This window comes from Ctenopharyngodon idella, chromosome 1, assembly GCF_019924925.1.
Source record: "Ctenopharyngodon idella isolate HZGC_01 chromosome 1, HZGC01, whole genome shotgun sequence".
NCBI lineage: Eukaryota > Metazoa > Chordata > Actinopteri > Cypriniformes > Xenocyprididae > Ctenopharyngodon > Ctenopharyngodon idella.
In genome coordinates this window covers 5,502,093-5,524,183 of record NC_067220.1, presented here as the reverse complement: position 1 = coordinate 5,524,183, position 22,091 = coordinate 5,502,093, and the positions used below count along the sequence as shown (strand labels likewise).

Sequence of the window (22,091 nt, the reverse complement as noted above, 5' to 3'; positions counted from 1 at the left end):
CCCGGAGCACAAATGATTCCAAGGGAATGCATAAATTGATAAAAAAGAAAAAAAAAAAAAAAATATATATATACAATGTCTGTTGAATGCATTAAAAGTTAAAAGTTCAGCTGCTTCATATTTCGTTGTTTACTTAAAATCTGAAAGTGGCATTTTATGTCATTTCACAATGCATCTTGAATGCACACTAAATGGGTTTGTTTAAGTGGGATTTTAACAATGTGAGTATCATTTTGGGGGGTAAACTCATTCTGTTAACTATTCCATTTCCATTCAGGCCAGCACAGACCATCAACCCCCACATACACCGCCCTGCTGCCGTTCTATAGGAGTGTGTGGGAGTTCACGAGAGAACACTGTGTACTATCACGTATGTTTCACAGTGACGGTGAAGCCCGCCTCCTCACAATAAACCCACATTAAACCAATCAAAACCACACAGCCATAATGAACAGCTTCCACACAGTTACACTCAACCCTAGTTGTGATATATGACCATATGAAACAATGATTGCAAGTGTAACACTTGTGAAATAAAACGATTAAATTGAAAGGTTTGATGGTTTTACATTTAATGCATTTTAATAAATAATTTTTTCTGCATCTATAACATCCAGAATTCTCATTATAAATTCAATGTTACGATGTTAACATAATAGATCCTTAAAATCAGTGAAATAAACCCTGACTCTATTTACTCTCTTAATTCATGTTCCTTTTTCTTATTGAATGATTCAACAGTGACGTTATTCTAAATGAAAACATGTTTGTCTTCAAAATCTTTCATGAGAACGTAATAACATTCTGAAACGACTTTGAAATGGCATTCACAACCCATTTTACTTCCATAATGTGATGTATTTCCCAGTTAAACAGGATATTCATGAGTAATAAATGGTCAGGGCTGGATTTTATCCATGAGTTTGTCCGTTTCATACCAGAGTGGGTTAGACTGAATAGATATTGTTTACACTGTCAGTTTTGGGGATTGACAACTGCATTTACTTACAGGCAGGGCCTAAAACTAACTTTCTGCCACACCTGTCAATGGCCCGTGACTTAAGAAAATTTACCGGCCATAAATATTTTTTTCAACAAATGTTTATAAACAGATTAATCCTTATTAAATCTACAAAAGTTATTCAGTCAAGAGCAGTGAGTGATTGTTCTTTGTCTTTTGTTGTTTGATTAAGTTTAAAAACACAGAAAGCAGCAGGAATATTAGGCTGCTGTCACTTTAAGAGCTAATGCACGGATCCATTATACTGTTACATGTGTTTTATTTACTGTTTACGTTCACTTATGACATAACTGGCTATGTTTACAAAGATACACTCTAAAAAATACTGGGTTGAAAATGGACAAACCCAGCGAATGGGTTGTTTTAACCCAGCGAATGGGTTGTTTTAACCCAGCGCAGCGAATAGGCTGTTTTAACCCAGCAGATGGGTTGTTTTAACCCAGCGAATGGGGTGTTTTAACCCAGTGAATAGGTTGTTTTAACCCAGTGAATTGGGTGTTTTAACCCAGCGAATGGGTTGTTTTAACCCAGTGTTTGGGTTAAATGTTTGCCTAGCCTGCTGGGTAGTTTTATTTAACTATTGTTTAAAAATTACTGTATTGTTTGCTTAAAATGAACCCAAAGTATGTTGGAAATTAACATTTATTAATATGTTTAATAAATGAACATTTATTAATAAGTTTAATGAATAATAAACAAAAAAACACTTATTAAATTGCTTATTAATAAATGTTCACCTTTTCATTATTATTGTTTCCTCTAGTAATTATGTGTCTGATTTTTAGTTTCCAACCTATTTTGGGTTCATTTTAAGCCAGACATATAGTCATTTTTAAACAATAGTTGAGTTAAATAAAACTACCCAGCAGGTTGAGCAAACATTTAACCCAACCGCTGGGTTAAAACAACCCCGTCTATGGGTTTGTCCATTTTCAACCCAACTTGGGTTGTTTTTAACCCAGCATTTTTTAGAGTCTACTTGCCAAGACAGCCATTTTGACACAATTCTGTTTGAATATGTCTCTTCAAGCACAAGAAGAGGTAAAAGAGAGCTTGATTCGCGCACTGTCTGAGACGCAGCTTTCTGCGTGCGTGTTTTGGTAACGAGTAACGAATTGAGACCCCTTTCGCGTCTTCTTGCGCTTGAATATTTCGATTGGCAAGGCATAAACTTTCGTGAAGATGCAACACTGGCCCGTCAACTGTCCCGAGCATCGTTCATGTTTGTCATTGCTAGAATTCATAAAAATATTACCAGCCAACTGGTGATTGACACTGTTACTCACCAACACCAATTTTTACTCACATTTGGAGCTTGGTGAGTGTTTATTTTAGGCCCTTCTTACAGGTGAGTCTCGAAATGTCCTGTTCAAACAGCAACTCATGATTTGCTATAGTACAGTATATATCATCTTATGTGAGTATATACAGATAAAGTTGGACATACTTTATATAAAGAGTCAGTTTTGATCTCCTGTGACTTTAACTTGCAATACTTTTTATATCAGATGCTTTTAACATCAGATACGCTGCTATCGGGCCTGTTGTTTTTCCTGCGGTCAAAACATGTTGGTTATGAGACGGCCGTGAAGAGGCACCTCTCATCTCTCACCTATCTGCCAGCGGTTTGTGAGAAATGTTGTGATCCCAGAGTCTCTTGGGGGTCGGCGGAGGATGTTTGCTCAGGTTAAAGCAATGTGAGAAACCACGGCGTGGGTCGGCCGACGTGTGAGGGGTGTGTGTGTGTGTTTTGGGTGATGAATGCTTTGGGATCTTTAGAGGTACTGCTGTAACCCACAGCTCACCTTTGGCTCGGGCCTTGACCTGCCAACGGAGATTAAAATGAGCAAGGATTGAGGCACGAGGACGAGCTTTCCTGTCAAAACAGTTGGAGAAAAACAGGCAGAGATGTTTAGAGATGTTGGGAACATGTCCAGTTATCTTTCTTTAGTGTGTCCACAAAATAAAACCACTAAGAAAAGATCTTTAAAATAGTGATTGAGGGTATTAAAAAGTGAGTTTTCTGCTGTCTGAAGATTTGATGCTATTGAATGACCTAAACGTATACCTCTTTATCTAGGTTGTGGGTTAAAAGCTGACATGAAACTTTAAATAGTTGCTTTTGTCAATAAAAATTGAATGATTATACTGAAAGATATCCAGATATAAAGATACATTTAAAAAAAAAAAACATATCCTTAAACTTCTAAAAATAAGTTTAAATTCACAATGACAGAATTTCTATATATGGTTTCTATGAATACGTAATTATTTTTGTTTCATGGCCAATTTGCATTATCTCATTAAAAATTAAATAAAAATAAATTATATATTCATAAAAACCACACACATACATGAGTCAGTTAGTAAGCTTTCTTTACACTCACCAAGCTGCATTTATTTGATAAAAAATACGGATAAAATTGTAAAATATTATTAAAATTTAAAACAGCTGTTTTCTATGTGAATATATAGTAAACTATAATTTATATCCAGTGATCAAAGCTGAATTTTCAGCATCATTTCTCCAGTCTTCAGTGTCACATGATCCTTATTCTAATATGATGATTTGCTGCTCAAGAAACATTTATGATTATTATCAATGTTGAAAACTTCAAAAATGTTAGGGTCAGTAAGTTTTTCTTTTCTTTTTTTAAGAAACTGATCTATTTCAAAAAAATAATTGGATGTGGACAATTAATTCAAATCGAATTGTTTAGCATCACATGGAAACACTGTGCAGAACAAACACATAAACAGATGAGCGCATGCTTTGGCACCGACAGCCCAACGTGAAACGGCTTTCCTGTCGCAGGAGATGCGCTGCTGTATCAAACACAGGCGCATTACAGATATAATCCACTGAACACAATAACACTCCACACAACCGTATGGACACACACACACACACACATACACAGGCAATCCTCACTCTAAATATAGAGCACAAACTATCAAAACGTGCATATGGACATGCGTGCATGGACACGTGCGCAGACGGCGCGCATATTGACACACACACACACACACACACACACACACACAAACAGAGATGCACGCACACATACGGAGCCAACAGCACTAAATTAATCCATATATTAAACGATCATTAAAAGGCACTTCTAGTTATCACTGTGTGGCCCATCTATTATGTTCTTTCCCAGCATGCCTCATTCTTAATAGAATACCGATATATTTTACATGCTTTACAAAACTCTAATCTGCTAAATGCGACTAAGAGGGCATATTATACCCTTTCACAAAGTCTTGATGTTGTTTTTGTGCTCTACTAGAACAGGTTTTCCTGCTTGAATGTTGATTATTTTCCTCATATTCTCCATTGTTGCAGCTCCTCTCTTTCCAGTCTGTCAGTAACGCTCTGTTTAGTTCCTGTCTCTATGAAGCCCCTCCTTCTGAAAAGCACAATGTGCTCTGATTGGTCGGCTGGAGCAGTGCGTTGTGATTGGTGTTTGGGACATGTCCCGCCCCTTACCATAACCGCCAGTTTCAACACAATACTAACTAAATGAACCAGGCCCCGCCCCTTTATTCTGCGTATGAATTATTTAAATGAGGAATATTGTGACGTGTTCATTCCTGGAAGAAAACTCAAGACTACGATGAAGTTCAGAAACAGTGACACTGATATAGAGAATAACTGGAACTTTGCAGAGCTTTTTCATGCTATTATAAATAGTAACATCATGATTTTCTGTGAAGCTGCTTTGAAACAATGTATACTGTGAAAAACGCGATACAAATAAATTTGACTTGACTTGACAAAACATTTGACAAGACATTTTAATAGACAAATGTTTCCTAACAATGTCAATAAAAACAATCATGCCAATAATCAAGAAGTGTAATTATGTGAAAAAAAGTTCTTTCAGAGTGAATGTATATATACACACACACACACACACACACACACACACACACACACAAACACATTCACTCTATGTGATATATAAATGTGTGTGTCTATATTTTATATATATATATATATATATATATATAGACACACATATAAAGACTGGAGCTGGATATAATTAAATATTCAGATATATAAATATATAAGTACTCTGAAACTGAATCTGTTATTTTTGTATTATTTATATACTATTATGGTATTTATTATTACTTTGAATTAGCTTTTATTTTTATATGAAAATATAAAATTAATTGTAAAGTTTAAGCTTTAATAACATGCTACTACACATTACCATTGATGTGTTATTCAGAAAATTACATCTATTCATCTTTCTGCAGTCTGAGTCAAGAAAAAGACTATGAAAACTGGTTCATTCACACTGGAAATGGAAGATCAAGGATTTTGACAGATGTAAACGTAACACAGAAGAAGAACATGAAGAGAAACTTTTTATGGAAACACAGAGTTTCTTTTACCTTCCAGCTGTTTCACGCTGGTTTCTTTACATCAGATCTGTTCAGTTTCACTCGATTACACCACGTCCTTAATTGGCTCTTTGGGCTTCTTTGTGCTGAGGTCAAAGGTCAAGCACGCAGCATTAGAAAGGTGCTCGTCTGTCAGCATGAGTCCAGCGCGGGGCGGCACAGCAGGCGGAGACGCTGCACACGGGAACACATGAATGGCCTGTTATTCAGCAGCGAGACTTCAGGAGGGTTATTAGGCCAGACGCTCGATGCTCGAGACTCTCTGTCTGCGTGAGGGATTTTATTTGCCACTTACATAAACAACTGTCATTCGTTTAACAATGAAGCTCAGCCTACAGGACGAGAGAGCTGCTCAGACTCGGGATGGGTGAAACGGCTGGGGTTAAACACTCTACATCGAGAGGGAATGAACTACAGTCCCATGAAGCACTGCAAATGACTAGACATAAAGCTTTAAATAAATTCTATCTATCTATATATCTTAAATTATCTATGTATCTATATATCTATATATATATATATTTATAATTATATATATATATATTGATATAGGTTTATATAATTAAATATTCAGATATATAAAAATACTTTGAGAGTAAATCAGTGTTATTTTCATATTATTTTTATACTATTATATTATTTAGAATTACCTTTTATTTTTATATTTTCAGTTTTTATTTAACATTTTAAGTTTTAACATTTTTTATGTGTTTTCGTCAATTTTATTAGTTTTTTTAATATTTCTATTTTGCTTTAATTATAATTTGGCTTGAATAAATTTTAAATTTTATTTCAGTCTTAGTAGTTTTAGTGCTTCAACTTATTTTATTTCAGTTAGTTGACATTTCTTATGTTAAAAATGTATATTTTTTATTTTATTTCAGCTTCATTTCAATTAATTTTTTAAAAATAATTTTTATTAATAAAATTTTTATCATTTATTATTTTATTTATTATTTTAAATTTTACTATTATTTTTAATAGTTTTAGTTAAGTAACAATAACAACACTTGGCATAATTTATATGTTTAGAATTATGGGTAATGTAGTTCTTCACCATGGGTTTGGCAATTAAACATGATTTTGTAGAAATATAGTTAAAATCACACTAGCTGTGTTTCCATCCACCTATTTTTATGCTCATTTTTGGATATCGAATAAAAAACACTGGATGGAAATGCGAAGTTGTGCATAAATTCTGAAAATGTGCATAAAAAACTTTCATTTATAATATATACAAAAAATATTATATACAGCTTCTACTGCAGTAACTTACATTTTTCTTAGTGATATTTGGCAAAAAGTTCATCAGGAACGTACAATTTTGTTCTCTTCGTCTCGCTGGATGGAAACACTGCTTTATTCGCTAGTGTTTTATGCAATATTCAATTTTTTCACATAAGTTAAATTCGCAACTTTGGATGGAAACAGCCACAGACTTCATCACTGAACAACCATAAAACTCATCTAGAAAGGTTTAAATGTATTTAAACGTGGTAAAGTGCTGTTCTTCACCTGTCGAAAGTTTCCCAGGTGTGTTCATGAGGGTGTAGAGCGCGCAGACCGGCAGAAGAGACACGGAGGACAGCGTCAGCGTCCAGCCCATCGCCGTGGCCCATCCAGGGGCAGTCAAGCCGTTGGCGAGGGTCAGCGGAGACCAACACATCAGCGAGAACACGAACGTGCCCTGAAGAGACACAGAGACTTTCTCAGAGGATGCCGAGGGTCATTCAGCGCTGCTATCAGTGTCACACGAGACCCACAATGCACACGGCGGGCGTCAGGTAACGCCAGCACAGCCTGAAGCTGCCGAGCGGCTGGTAACCGATCATGGCCTCGATGTCACTGCTGAAACGCTCAGCACCTGAGAACAACACAACAACATCACCTCAACCACCAGGATGAATATCCATATCATATATGTGTGTGTGTGTGTGTGTGTGTGTGTGTACCATAGATCCATCCGATAGCCACCGACTGACAGACGGACAGCAGCAGCAGACTGGCTCCACTGCAGGAGAAATGATCGTAGATCTGAAACACATACAGGCCTCCCTGATCATCAGACACAGAGAGGAAGACAGCGATATGTGATTCAGACGCTACACTGCTCTGATGGAGCAGGAATAAAGACCACTATCTGATAAAAGTTTAGAAATTTATTTTGTGAACTACTATTTTTGAGTTCACTAGCAAATAATCAAGCTCAAAGAGAAAACACGTGAACTAAAAGACACTAAATAATAATTATTATCTCATGGGGCCGGTAAAAAAATTACATATAAACTGAATCCAAAATTAAGGTGGTTTTGATCGTACCTATCAGACGGTCACCATTTTGTCTATTTAAACGGGGAAAAGTCTAAGATAACATCAGTAAATTATGGAGTGCCGCAAGGCTCTGTGTTAGGCCCTCTGTTGTTTTCAGTATATATGCTGCCACTTGGTAATATTATAAGAAAATATGGAATTAGTTTCCACTGTTATACTCAGCTATATATTTCAGTTTTATATATATATATATTTATATATATATGGGGTTACAACAATAAAACGAAATGTTTAGTTTCCTAGTTTCCACTGAGGTACAAGACACTCAACAGCCATTTTTCCATTCCAATTTGACTCTTATGTCAGTGATGGTCTTATACTGCATCTCATATTGCATTTCAACAGGCTAATAACATATTATTTAACAAACCAAGCATTCAATTGACACTTGGGGTGAGTGTTAATTTTGGACAGCTGAAGAAATAACAGAGAGAATTGAAATGTCTCACCGGCGTCACCATCAGAAGCCCGAGCAGGAAACACACTGAACACACAAGCAGGAGCAGAATCTCACGCCGGCGACCTTTACGGACGACTGCGGGGTACCGATCTGACAACGACATCATCAGCGCCTCGAGACTGACAAACTGAACACACAAATACAGCGATCAGCAGTTCTGCTAAACCTGCAGCAGACACACCTGAGAGCGACGCCACACCTGAGTGTCCAGACCCAACATGATGATCATGAGGAAGAAACACACGGCCCACAGCTGCGGCACAGGCATCATGGAAACGGCCCGCGGATACGCTATGAACGCTAGACCAGGACCTGAAAGAGAAACATACTTAGACTGTTTCCAGCTAACAGAAAACCTTCTCAGAACTTTAGCTAATTTTCTGGCAAGATTCTCTCAAAGATAAGAACAAACGCTCTGCAAGTAAAGTTACTAGAATGCTCATTCAAAGCTATCTGGTCTTTAATAATATTCTCAAAATGTTGGTATAAAAACATTATTTATATATTGTTCATGTTTAAGTTAGACGTTCATTTAAATCCAAAAGTAATCTAAAAGTAATCCAAAAGTAGTCCAAATACATTACCTAAAATGAGCATCCTAAAATGAGGATACTCATTTTAGTAATCTAATTGTAATCTAACGTAGATTATGTACTTAAACAGATTTCAAAAATGTAGTACTTAGTAGTAATTAGTACTTGTAGTAATTCGATTATATTACGTTTTAAAATGCTCATAATCAGATTACAGTTACTTTTTTATGGATTACATGATTACATACAGTATTATTCTCACAAAGGTAGTAAATTATTCATAATTTATTGATTCTCCCTAATTTAGATTACTCCAAAAGTAATCTAAAAGTAATCCAAAAGTAGTCAGAATACATTACCTAAAATGATCTAGATTACATTACTAACTACAGTTTTCGTCATGTAATTTGTAATCAGTAACGGACTACAATTTGTAAGTAATTTGCCCAGCACTGCATACAGATATATTAGCTCTCAGAGTGAATATGCATGTACGATACCCATCATGCACTGTTTCTGACCTGACTGCGCCACGTCTGCGATATCCACACCCTGCTCCTGCGCCATGAAGCCGAGCACCGAGAAAATGGCGAATCCTGCCACGAAACTGGTGCCACTGTTGAGGAGGCACAGTCTGAAACAGTCCCTGAAACACAAACACAAAGCTGAAATGCAATAAAAATAAATATTAGATATGCCTTCAGTGTGCACCGGTGTCTGAAGCATGTGTGAAATCACGCCAAACTTATTGGCCGACAGAGATCAGGTGACAAAGCGTAGCACATCAACAAAACAAAAAAAGGGCACCTACTTCACAAAATCCCCCGATTCTAATTGTCGGAGGAAGCCTTCTGAGGGAACTGGGTAACATATGAGATGTTCCCTTTCGAAGTAACTCAACGCTGCGTCATGGTGTTGATGCTATTGGAATGATAATACCCACGCCGCCATACTGGGATTCCGTGACGTAGATGCCCTTTTATGGTCTTGACGACGCACTACGCTTTGTCACCTGACCTCTGTCGGCCCATAGGATTGGTGTGATTTCATGCATGCTTCAGACACTGGTGCACACTGAAGGAGAAGCCCATAGCTTCAACGACATGACACAGCGTCTCGTTCCCTTCTCAGGGAACTAGAATAGGATGTAAATAATACTAAAGTTACACTACACTGGATACAGATGCACTAGAGCAATGCGCAAGCAATGCCAAGGTCATGAAATGATTAAGTCAATTGTAAGCCAGTTTGGATAAAGCGTTCACCAAATGCTTACATATAAATAAAAGTAAAAGAACCATTCTAAATAAGACCAGTAACATGAATTAGTTGTCACTGATTTCAGGTTGATGTTAAATGTGTAAGAGTCTTTGTGAGAGGAAGGACGCACTTGTAACAGTCGTTGTTGAATTTATTGTAGCTGCCCAGAGCTGTGAGACTTCCCAGACCAATGCCATATGAGAAGAAGATCTGAGTCCCTGCATCCATCCATACCTTCAGATCAGAGACAGACAGAGAAACAGACCGTGTATACTGTGTTCTGGACTTCACATTGAGCATATTAGTAAAGATTTCACTATAAAATTTTTACAAGCAGCCTCAAAGATAAACTTGTCACAACTAGACACTATTTAAACAAATCCTCTCCAATTCTTGCAGACTAAAAGCTGAACAAAGCAGATCGTCATAAAAGATTCAAAAATAAATCAAATCTTAGCTGAAACGGCCTGTGTTATTTATGTTGGTTGCGAATATAAACTTTTATACTAGTTTCAATATAATGATGCTATAATGTCAAGTGAGAGTAATAATGAACACGTCACAATATTCCTCATTTAAATAATTCATATGCAGAATAAAGGGGCGGGGCCTGGTTGAGTTAGTTAGTAGTGTGTTGAAACTGACAGTTATGGTAAGGGGCGGGACATTTCCCAAACACCAATCACAACACACTGCTCCAGCCGACCAATCAGAGCACATTGTGCTTTTCAGAAGGAGGGGCTTCATAGAGACAGGAACTAAACAGAGCGTTACTGACAGACTGGGAAGAGAGGAGCTGCAACAATGGAGAATATGAGGAAAATAATCAACATTCAAGCAGGAAAACCTGTTCTAGTAGAGCACAAAAACAACATCAAGACTTTGGAAAAGGGTATAATATGGCCTCTTTAATGCATGTTTGTTTCTACACAGTAGTATTTGTTTTACTCAGGAGATCATGTGACGTTGCAGTACCTGTGGGTCTGTCAGCCGTGTGTGATTGGGTTTCAGGTAATAAATAATCCCGTCCACGGCACCGGGGAGCGTCACCCCACGAATTAACAACACCAGCAGCATCACGTAAGGGAAGGTGGCTGTGACATACACAACCTACACGACAAAACATAAAACACACAGCAATGAACTACAACTGAAAATATAGATTTAAAAGCAAATTAAATAAATGGTTTCCACAAAAATACGGACCAGCACAACTGTTTTGAACTGATAATAATCATAAATGTTTCTTGAGCAAATCATCATATTAGAATGATTTCTGAAGGGTCATGTGACACTGAAGACTGGAGTAATGATGCTGAAAATTCAGCTTTGATCACTGGATATAAATTACATTTTACTATATATTCACATAGAAAACTGCTGTTTTAAATTTTAATAATATTTCACTGTTTTTACTGTATTTTTGATCAAATAATCTGTCCATCTGTCTGTCTATTCTGTTTATGCTCATACTCCATTGCACTTTTATGTATTTATTATTCATATTTAATCCTAATATATTTATTTAAATTAGATTGCATAAAAAGTTAGCAAAATAGAAAAAACTTTTACTGAAGGTTTTTAACCTTCAATGAAAAATCCTAGTGTAGTTGAAACATCACAATCTATTAAAATAGAGTTACTGGAGTCTGTCATAAGGTGCATAAAGGAAGATCTTCTCTAATGTTATTGTATAAACGCACTACACAAACACCGGCAGTGTGGCGTTTACCTTGCCGGTGGATTTGACTCCTTTCCAGACACAGAAGTAGCAGACGACCCACACCAGCAGCAGACAGAAGGCCAGACGGAGGTTCACCGAGCCCAGATGATCTACACTCGCAGACAGATCCAACACCTCACGCCTGGAGAGAGATACACACTCAGTACACACACACACACACACACACACACACACACACACACACCATCAGACTCTTCAAACAAAGACTCGTGCACACAATCATACCAGACACTCACTCCCAAAACTCAATGACTGGAGACGTGGCGTTTTCAGAGACTTCGCTGATGTTGTGTCGCTCAAAGCCCACGCAGGAATCTAGAGGAGATCACAACACATCATACATGAGTACACTTCTCTTACTCCATACCTTCAATTCTCTGGAATCACTTTTGTCTGCCATAAGAATAAAACTGTCACGATCAGAAACAATCTGTTGACGATACAAATAATTTAAGTCTGTTTTGTTCATGTCACTTACAGTGTAAGCGTAATATGTTATTTTTTTAAACTTAGAATTGTATATAATATAATAATAAAAATGATAATGATATAGGCTCACATGATTTACTTTAATGCTATAAAAATGAATAATATTTATATAGTTATTAATATATAATATAATATAATATAATATAATAGCCTTCATTTGTTATGAAGGAAAACCTTTGACTACCTCTATGTACTTTATAACAATGTTTTTTTATATTCTTTATTTTTTACTCCCTGCCATAATCAATGTTGATTCCCTATCACAACTGAAAGAAATGGATGGCAAAATGTAATTGAAATTAAAACTGCACAATTATTGCTGCTATTTCAAAATAATTGTGATTAGATAGAATAACCACAATCATATGATCAATAATCATGACAGACCTAAGCTGTCAACGTTAAAAAAAAAAAGGGCTCAAGCTAATCAGGTTTGGTTTATAATTCAAAATTTGACTGACAGGCAGAGAGCATTTCTGATTGGCTAAAAAAATACTGTGACAGGGACAGGTGAGATTTCTCACAACACCTATTTTAGTGACATTTGGCAGGTAATGAGTAATTATATTAGTGTAATTAGAGCACCTTTAAAAGCACATATTCACTGAAAAATACCATAAAGACAGTCTGAAAGTTATGAGCCATAAAACTCACATTTAGGGGTCTAGAAAAGGCTGGAAGAGTTTTCAAATCCTCTCTGTTGTGATGGTGCTCTATGGGTGGGGAATGAGTTCTGTCCTGAGTGTCAAGATGTTTGGATAATGGAAATGAACTGGGCCAGAATTCAGCCTAAATCTTGGCCCGCTGCACACGCATGAGCACACAGATGATGTGAGCGTTCTGACATGCTGAAGGAACAGCCTAGAAACTCAAAGAAACACTTAGACCTCGATATATATGCGTTTCTCACCTGTGTTCCAGGTGTTGTTGCAGTGCGCCCAGGGAAGTGGCGTCTGGAAGCTGCTACACAGGTAGAAAAGCGCCCAGGCCAGAATAATGATGAAATACACACAACTGTGTAAGATCATCACCTGACTGGCATAACCCAGACCTGCAATAACCGGACCATGCATCCACAAACACAAACATAATTAAAACTACGATGCACAAACTCAAACTCAGACTAAAAAATTTGTATTTACAGATAACAATTATGGAATCTTGTTTCCGGCACAGAATAAAAAATAAAAAAGGTAATTGTGACTTTTTATCTCAGAATTCTGACATTTTTGCTTACAATTGCGAGTTTACATCTTGCAATTTTGACTTATTTTCTCAGAATTGCGTGATATAAAGTCAGAATTGTGAGTTATAAAGTCAGAATTGCGAGATATAAAGTCAGAATTGCATGATATAAAGTCAGAATTACATGATATAAAGTCAGAATTGCGAGTTATAAAGTCAGAATTGCGAGATATAAAGTCAGAAGTGCGAGTTATAAAGTCAGAATTGCGAGATATAAAGTCAGAATTGCATGATATAAAGTCAGAATTGCGAGTTATAAAGTCAGAATTGCGAGTTATAAAGTCAGAATTGCGAGATATAAAGTCAGAATTGCGAGATATAAAGTCAGAATTGCGAGATATAAAGTCAGAATTACATGATATAAAGTCAGAATTGCGAGATATAAAGTCAGAATTGCATGATATAAAGTCAGAATTGCGAGATATAAAGTCAGAATTGCGAGATATAAAGTCAGAATTGCGAGTTATAAAGTCAGAATTGCGAGATATAAAGTCAGAATTGCGAGATATAAAGTCAGAATTGCAAGTTATAAAATCAGAATTGCGAGATATAAAGTCAGAATTGCGAGATATAAAGTCAGAATTGCATGATATAAAGTCAGAATTGCGAGATATAAAGTCAGAATTACGTGATATAAAGTCAGAATTGCGAGTTATAAAGTCAGAATTGCATGATATAAAGTCAGAATTGCGAGATATAAAGTCAGAATTGCAAGTTATAAAATCAGAATTGCGAGATATAAAGTCAGAATTGCGAGATATAAAGTCAGAATTGCGAGATATAAAGTCAGAATTGCATGATATAAAGTCAGAATTGCGAGATATAAAGTCAGAATTACGTGATATAAAGTCAGAATTGCGAGTTATAAAGTCAGAATTGCGAGTTATAAAGTCAGAATTGCATGATATAAAGTCAGAATTGCGAGATATAAAGTCAGAATTGCAAGTTATAAAATCAGAATTGCGAGATATAAAGTCAGAATTGCGAGATATAAAGTCAGAATTGCGAGATATAAAGTCAGAATTGCATGATATAAAGTCAGAATTGCGAGATATAAAGTCAGAATTACGTGATATAAAGTCAGAATTGCGAGATATAAAGTCAGAATTGCATGATATAAAGTCAGAATTGCGAGATATAAAGTCAGAATTACGTGATATAAAGTCAGAATTGCAAGATATAAAGTCAGAATTGCGAGATATAAAGTCAGAATTACGTGATATAAAGTCAGAATTGCGAGTTATAAAATCAGAATTGCGTGATATAAAATCAGAATTGCAAGTTATAAAATCAGAATTGCGAGATATAAAGTCAGAATTGCGAATTATAAAGTCAGAATTGCATGATATAAAGTCAGAATTGCAAGATATAAAGTCAGAATTGCGAGATATAAAGTCAGAATTACGTGATATAAAGTCAGAATTGCGAGTTATAAAATCAGAATTGCGTGATATAAAGTCAGAATTACGTGATATAAAGTCAGAATTGCGTGATATAAAGTCAGAATTGCGTGATATAAAGTCAGAATTGCGAGTTATAAAATCAGAATTACGTGATATAAAGTCAGAATTGCGTGATATAAAGTCAGAATTGTCAGATATAAAGTCAGAATTGCGAGATATAAAGTCAGAATTACGTGATATAAAGTCAGAATTGCGAGTTATAAAATCAGAATTGCGTGATATAAAGTCAGAATTGCGTGATATAAAGTCAGAATTGCGTGATATAAAGTCAGAATTGCGTGATATAAAGTCAGAATTGCGAGTTATAAAATCAGAATTACGTGATATAAAGTCAGAATTGCGTGATATAAAGTCAGAATTGTCAGATATAAAGTCAGAATTGCGAGTTATAAAATCAGAATTGCGAGTTATAAAGTCAGAATTGCGAGTTATAAAGTCAGAATTGCGAATTATAAAGTCAGAATTACATGATATAAAGTCAGAATTGCAAGATATAAACTCGCAATTCGTACTTTTTTCTTGCAATTCTGACTTTTTTTCTCGCAATTGCGAGTTTATGTAACAATTGCGAGAATAAAAGTCAGAATTGTGAGATAAATTATCTTTTTTGTTTTTTATTCAGTGGCAGAAACAAGCTTCTATAAAACAGACACACTTCCATCACATGCAGAATGATTTTGGGCCTGTGTACTAGCTTTATGTAGTCATGTGACTTGACTTATTTCTATGGCACTTTACACAATACAGATTGTTTCAAAGCAGCTTCACAGTAATAAACAGTGTTGAAAAATTCATTGATTGTCCTACTTGAAACAATTCAAACTTGTAACCTGCAAAAAGTGGGCAGATTTTCCTCCATGCGCCGACTCCTCCCAGACTGGTGAACTGACCCAGCGCCGTCTCCAGCAGGAAGAGCGGAACACCACACACAACCAGGAATAACATGTACGGCACAAAGAACACACCTGCCCGGAGACAGAGAGGGAGACCGCCGGAGGATTATGGGATTTGATGTCTTAAACAAAGCACACACAAACACAAAAGCATGCATATTTTGTGATGTTTATATGCTTAAAAACAGCACCTCCTCCGTTCTTGTAGCACAGATATGGGAATCGCCACACGTTACCCAGACCGATAATCTGTCCAGCAACAGCCAGCAGGAATTCAGCTTTGCTCGCCCACTGACCGCGGTCCTGCTGCTGGCCGCCGCCTGACCTCTGACCCTCAGCGACACGTCCAGCTGTGATGACATGGCAAGCCGCAGCAGACGCACACCTGCAGACAGGTCACAGAAGCAGTGGATCAGGACAGTGCATGACGTCAAAACGTCCCGAAAGAGACACACACAGCGTTAAACTTACATGGCAACGTCGTGTGGCTGTGATTTTATGCTCTTCCGGCCACATGGACACAGTTATCAGCTGGGCTTGTGTGTGTGTGTGTGTGTGTGTGTGTGTGTGTGTGTGTGTGTGTGTGTGTGTGTGTGTGTGTTATGAGAGACGTTTAGGGAGGGGCGTCCCTAAATAGGCACTAATGCGAGCAGCACATTCAGGAGGAGAAATCCCTTACAACATGGTAACCAAAAAACGTTGACCATACAGATCCTTCAAAACGTTCAGCATAGTTACATAGTTTAGCAGCAGAAACAATAGCTACAGTAACTATGATAATTGTCATTTTTTATTTTAGGGCTCTTACATATAACTTTTACTAATAAATAATATACTATACATCATAATGAACCGAAAATATTTTCACACTTCTTCTCATAATATCTCTTACATTTAGTTTTGCGCCACTGTTTGATAAAGCTTCTGTCAATCAAACTAAAATCTAAAATGTGATATGGCTTAGTACGCTTATCAAAAACAAATCAAATCATTTAATTAAATATTCTTCATTTACAATAGTAATATCCCAGCGAACAAAAATATGTTCTAAAAACGTTTCTCTAACGTTCCCATTAAGTTATGAAAACGTTATTTCTGAATGTTCTCTGAATGTTCAAAATGTCCAAATTTTTACATGTTTTTTATAGTGCTGTCAAACTGATTAATTGCAATTAATTGCATCTAACATAAAAATTTGTAAATATAATGTGTGCGCATATATTAATCGCAATTAATCACATCTATCTATCTATCATATATACTGATATATATATATATATATTATATAAAACAAACTTTTGTGTTAGATGATTTGACAGCACAAATTTTTTCTTGGTTATGCGAACACTAAGGAAACATATCATTTTTATCATTTTTAAAAAATAAATAAAATCAACTTAAAAGATCAGTTTCCATCATTGCATCAATTAAGTCATTATATGTGACATTATTATAGACTAACACATGGCAAAGAAATATATTAAGATTTTTTTTTTTATTTTTTTTTAGGAAAAAATCAGTTTTATTGAATTATTAAAAGAACAGATTCAAGAGAATGATTTGTTCAGCGATTAGATTTAAATAGTCATCATTCCTTCAACAAGTACTCCCCAAACACTTAAAATACCAAAGAAATAAGAACTGATTGAAACAGTGAGTTATAGAAGAAAAATTTAGTATGAATTGTCATTCCAATGATTTAGTGCTGATTAGAAGCAGCCAAGTGGGCCACAACTAATTAGACAGGATGTTGACTTAGTAGGAGTGGACTGCTTTTGTCTTTCCTGTCATCACACGTCTGAAATTGCACCCTGGAGAGAAACACCCGACCTCACGCCATCACCACCTTCACCTGAGACACGCATGCAATGACAACAGATAAATTATGTCTGAACAGATTCATGCTAACCTGACATCACTTTTCAGCTACAATATGCAGTGAATTTTGAAGTATGGCATATTTAAACCAGCTGTGACAATATTAAACCGCCAGATGTGATTGTTTTAACAGACAGGTTATGTAATCACATTGCAACAAAATCGAACACAACTTCTCTGTGGTTCTGCACAACTAGCTTGACAAATCAAACATAATATTTATAATAAAGAAACTCCACCAAATATCACATAAATTCAGCAAATGTCCATTCCTTTTATCAGCTGCAGCCCAACTGACCTACTGATTCAATGCAATAAAATGAAGTGTAAAAATAAAATACACCTCCATTGCTGTGACAGCACATCAGACTGACTAAATGGATTTAGCAGCAGTTCAGATCCTCCTCCTCTCCCAGGAGGATCTCTCCCTTGAGGTGCACAGGCAGGGGTTTTTAGATCTGGTCCATCCTGTACATTATGACGACGACAGCCTCTGCATGTTTTTCTGGGCAGGTCTGAATCAATCGACTTAAGCATGTCTGCCCAGAGACGGCCCTTGAGGGACTTTCCTAGAGTTCATCGACTAGGTGTTGTCACAATGAGGATTTCTCTACACCATTGGTAAGAGTGAGGAGGATCAAGACCCACTAGCACCCACAGTGCACGCCGCACTAGCAGCCATGCTCCCAATGGAGCACAAGACCAAGCCCACCGCAGACTTGAGCTTGAGCCCACCACAATAACTGAGTCGAAGCCCAACAAGGAAGTAAAGCCAGAGCCCACTGCAGACCCAGAGCTACAGAGAGCCAGGTCTGAGCCACACATTATATCCCTTATGGAGCGAACCCCTGAGGCCACAATTGTCCCGGAGCTCAAGCTGGAAGATGAGTCTGACCTGGTGTGTGAGCCGATTCCTGTGTATTTCAGCCCTGTCTACGCTAGCACCCTTCAGCCCTTCAGCTCCTCCTTCGCTGGCTACACTTTGCAGCTTACAGCCGCCTTGTTTTTCCAATTCACCAGCTCCGCCAAGATGTGTTGTTTCTCCGGGTCCACCTCAAGCCTCCGAGCCCCAGACTCCACGTCATCCTGTCAACCCATCGGCTCCACGCTCCCTCGGCTCCACTGTGGCCCGTCATCCCTCAAGCTCCAGCAGACTCCCTCGTCCTTTCAGCTCTGCCTTGGTCAGTCATCACCATGGTTGCTCTATGGGCTTCCGGTCCTCCAGCTACGCCTCGTTCATCCACCCCTTTGACTCCACCGGGCTTTTATCCCTCAAGCTCCATCAGACTCCCTTATCCTTTCAGCTCCACCTTGGTCAGTCATCACCCTGGTTGCGCCACAGACTTCTGGTCCTCCGGCTACTCCTCCGGCTACTCCTCCTCCTACCACCCCTTTGACTCCACCAGGCTCTTATCCCTCACGCTTCGTCAGACTCCCTCGTCCCTTCAGCTCTGCCTTGGTCAGTAGTCATCACCCTGGTTGTGCCACGGACTTCTGGTCCTCCGGCTAGGCCTAGTCCCTCCACCCCTTTGGCTCCACCAGGCTTTTATCTCTCAAGTTCCACCAGACTCCCTTGTCCCTTCAGCCCCGGTCAGTCATCACCCTGGTTGCGCCACAGACTTCCAGTCATCCTGCTACACCTCGTCCCTCCACTCCTTTGGCTCCACCTTGGTCTGCCGAGTCCCCATTTCCACCTCGGTCCCGCAAGCCTGCGATTTCGCCTTGGCCCTCTAGTACAGCGGTGTCGCCCTGGGTCTTCGGCTCATCGGCTCCGCCTTGGTCTTTACCACCCTAGTCTCCACTTCAGTCAGTCGGGCTCCTGACTACTCCCTAGCTCCTCCCTCCTTCGGTTCTGTCATGGGCCTGCATCCTAATGGCTCTGTTTGGGGTCACTCCCTGGCTCCTCCCGCCGTCATCTCCTCCCTGGCGGCTCCCTCATTCTTGTGTATATATAGCGCTGTGTTTATGTTCTTTGTCTGACCTCATCATATTATAGAGGTTGTTTTGTTTGTCGTGTTTTTGTATCCTGAGATTCTGAGAAGTGTTATACCAAGTTTATTTTCATTAAACTTCAACTGCTTCCGAATCGTTCCAGCCTTTATTTCATTCGTGCCTCAACCCACTGTGACAGCAAGTCACCTTTTGCCAGACTATTGGATTTTTACAGCAACAAACTCGTCACATTCCCATGGTGCACCCCTGCCAGGCCCTAATAGGCACTAGCGTGGACTCAGTAGGTCAGACGGTTTAATGAGGAAACGCTAATCACAGCCAGACTGCAAAAACTGCTAATCAGGCCGGACAAACCGACTGTATGGAGGTGTAATGGTGAGCGGTGCTTAATAGTGAGAAGTGGACTTTATAGACGACTATGTGATTTATTCTCCACAGAATCGAGATGAAGTCTGGCATTGTTCAGCAGCACAGATTTTTTTTTTTTTTCTTCAGAAAAGACACTTTTAAGTAGATAAAAAAGCAGACATGTATAGATTTGCGGTCAGCTTCAGAACATTATTTTTCTGATTTTATCACATATGCACCCACCCATTAAAATATATTTATAAATATACTGAGTGTTTTGTTTCTCCACATTTCTTGAAAGGCTTGAGCTAAAAATAAGTATTAAACTAGCATCCTCACAGCCTTAAAACCACCAAATCTGTGGCTTGTATTTACTGAAATGGAGTTCATATGTGGTTCAGTGATGTTAATAACGGCCTGGAGGAGCTTCAACAGACCTCAGAGCTCATAATGCTGTTTATGGGTGTAGACTTAAAAACACAAAATAAATATTGATAACCGAGCAAAATATTTGAGGAATACTTTCAGTTTCAGCCAACACAAAGAGTCGTTAGATCCTACAGTTTATTCATTCATTTCAAGAAAAGCCCTTTATTGCCATATAAAAGGGCGATTATTGTGCCACTGAACAGCAGTCTAATGACATAATGATGCTAGTTATGATGAACAGTAAAACTGACAGTCCTGGAAATCTACAGAGATGGGAGACATTATTATTATTATTTTTTTAACCCCAGGTTAAGTCTGTTTCACATTAGCGATTTTAAAAGGGGTTCCCAGCAAACAAAATAGTTCTGACAATGTTTTGTTATGAAAACATTACTTCAGAATGTTCTCTGAACGTTTAAAACGTTCAAAATCTAAAATTATGTTTTCATGGTTATGTGAACATTACAGAAAACATTAAGGGTTGCTGAAAACATTATAAGAAGTCACTGAATGTTTTTAAAAAATGCTAGATGAATGTCTAACTAAAACGTTTCAGAAAAAATGTTTCATGAACGACGTATAGAATATCTTGGCAAGCAACAGACAAAAATCTAAACAGTGTTGCCCTCATTAAATATTCATGAGCTTTCAGTCACAAAGTCGGCATGAAACAGAAGTTACGCTGGTCTTTTTTTACCTATTGTGACGTATATTCAAGTGAAATGCTTCTCAAACAAGAACAAATGTAGGGCGGAGCTTGATTTTGTCTGTGGGGAATTGATTGGATGGTTGTGGTTTGCTATTGGTGGATCTCATGTGAGTGACAGGTTGCCCCGCCCTCATCATCAGAGAAGAGATGTTGCTGCAAGAGGGAGGGGAAGTTCAGATTCAGATTCAGATTCAAGATTACGAGGAATATGCGCACCGATAAATTATGTAGAATAAACACTGCAATATTCCATAAAAAATAAGGACTGTCAATTTCATGTGACTTTAAGGGTCAGAGAGAAGGTGGAAAAGGGCAATTAAAAACTAAATGATGAAAACTAAATCTCAGAGAAACAAATTCTATGATATGACCCCTTTAAGACTCACAGCAGAAAGAGGAAGAGGAAAACCCCCTCGGCCGTATGCAGAATACATTAGCCAGCCAAAGCCAAGAAGCTGTATCAGCAGTCTGGACAGAAACCAATGCAAGAGGATAAAACGGCGTCAGAAGAAACAGCCGTGGCACCGTTGGCTCAACACGCTCCGTAAACGCGGCCGCAGATGAAACCCATGTGCTGAAGTGAAGATTACATCACTCTATGGCAAACCACCACACGACATGCCCAACACAATGCCATATGGGATCCATTTACAATCTAAAGACACAGTCGGGGGACAAATTCAGTGTGATAGTTCATATAATATCTATACGGTCGCATTTAGGGCTGGGCGGTGTTTGTGTCCGCTGGTAGAAAGCGAAAATAATTAAGTTGTGTCATAAGACCATTAACCTAATACAAATTGTCTTATTATGTCACACACTGATGATGCTGAAGCTGTCGGTTGCTCTTCACTTGAAGAAAAGACATGAAAACCATTACAGCAAAAGAGAAACGTCTGCAATTTGTCACTCTGTTGAG

At 37.9% G+C, this 22,091-nt stretch overlaps 1 protein-coding gene across 2 annotated transcripts; it reads right to left on the bottom strand.

Annotated features, from left to right (window-relative positions):
• Positions 1 to 592: 592 nt before the first annotated feature.
• On the bottom strand, positions 593 to 16,407 carry LOC127521132 (sodium- and chloride-dependent GABA transporter 2-like). Of its 2 annotated transcripts, XR_007932282.1 has the most exons (16): positions 16,327 to 16,407; positions 16,047 to 16,240; positions 15,793 to 15,927; positions 13,165 to 13,305; positions 12,002 to 12,080; positions 11,754 to 11,886; positions 10,997 to 11,131; positions 10,152 to 10,255; positions 9,283 to 9,407; positions 8,428 to 8,540; positions 8,218 to 8,355; positions 7,390 to 7,471; positions 7,201 to 7,301; positions 6,953 to 7,124; positions 5,429 to 5,611; positions 593 to 2,897 (listed from the first exon to the last, which is right to left on the bottom strand). XR_007932282.1 is itself a non-coding variant. In XM_051910065.1 (15 exons), coding segments are annotated over exons 1-15 (1,782 nt in total). In that variant the 5' UTR covers positions 16,329 to 16,407; the 3' UTR covers positions 5,294 to 5,483. The 2 variants fall into 2 exon arrangements, 1 of the variants encoding a protein (XP_051766025.1); XM_051910065.1 differs by lacking the exon at positions 593 to 2,897 and having other exon boundaries at positions 5,294 to 5,611.
• Positions 16,408 to 22,091: the final 5,684 nt, after the last annotated feature.

Coding starts and splice junctions, on each gene's coding strand:
- LOC127521132 (XM_051910065.1), bottom strand. Junction 10,256..10,996: donor CACGGCTGACAGACCCACAG/GTACTGCAACGT, acceptor TCTGATCTGAAG/GTATGGATGGATGCAGGGAC. Junction 5,612..6,952: donor ACCTGGGAAACTTTCGACAG/GTGAAGAACAGC, acceptor TCCCGTGTGCAG/CGTCTCCGCCTGCTGTGCCG.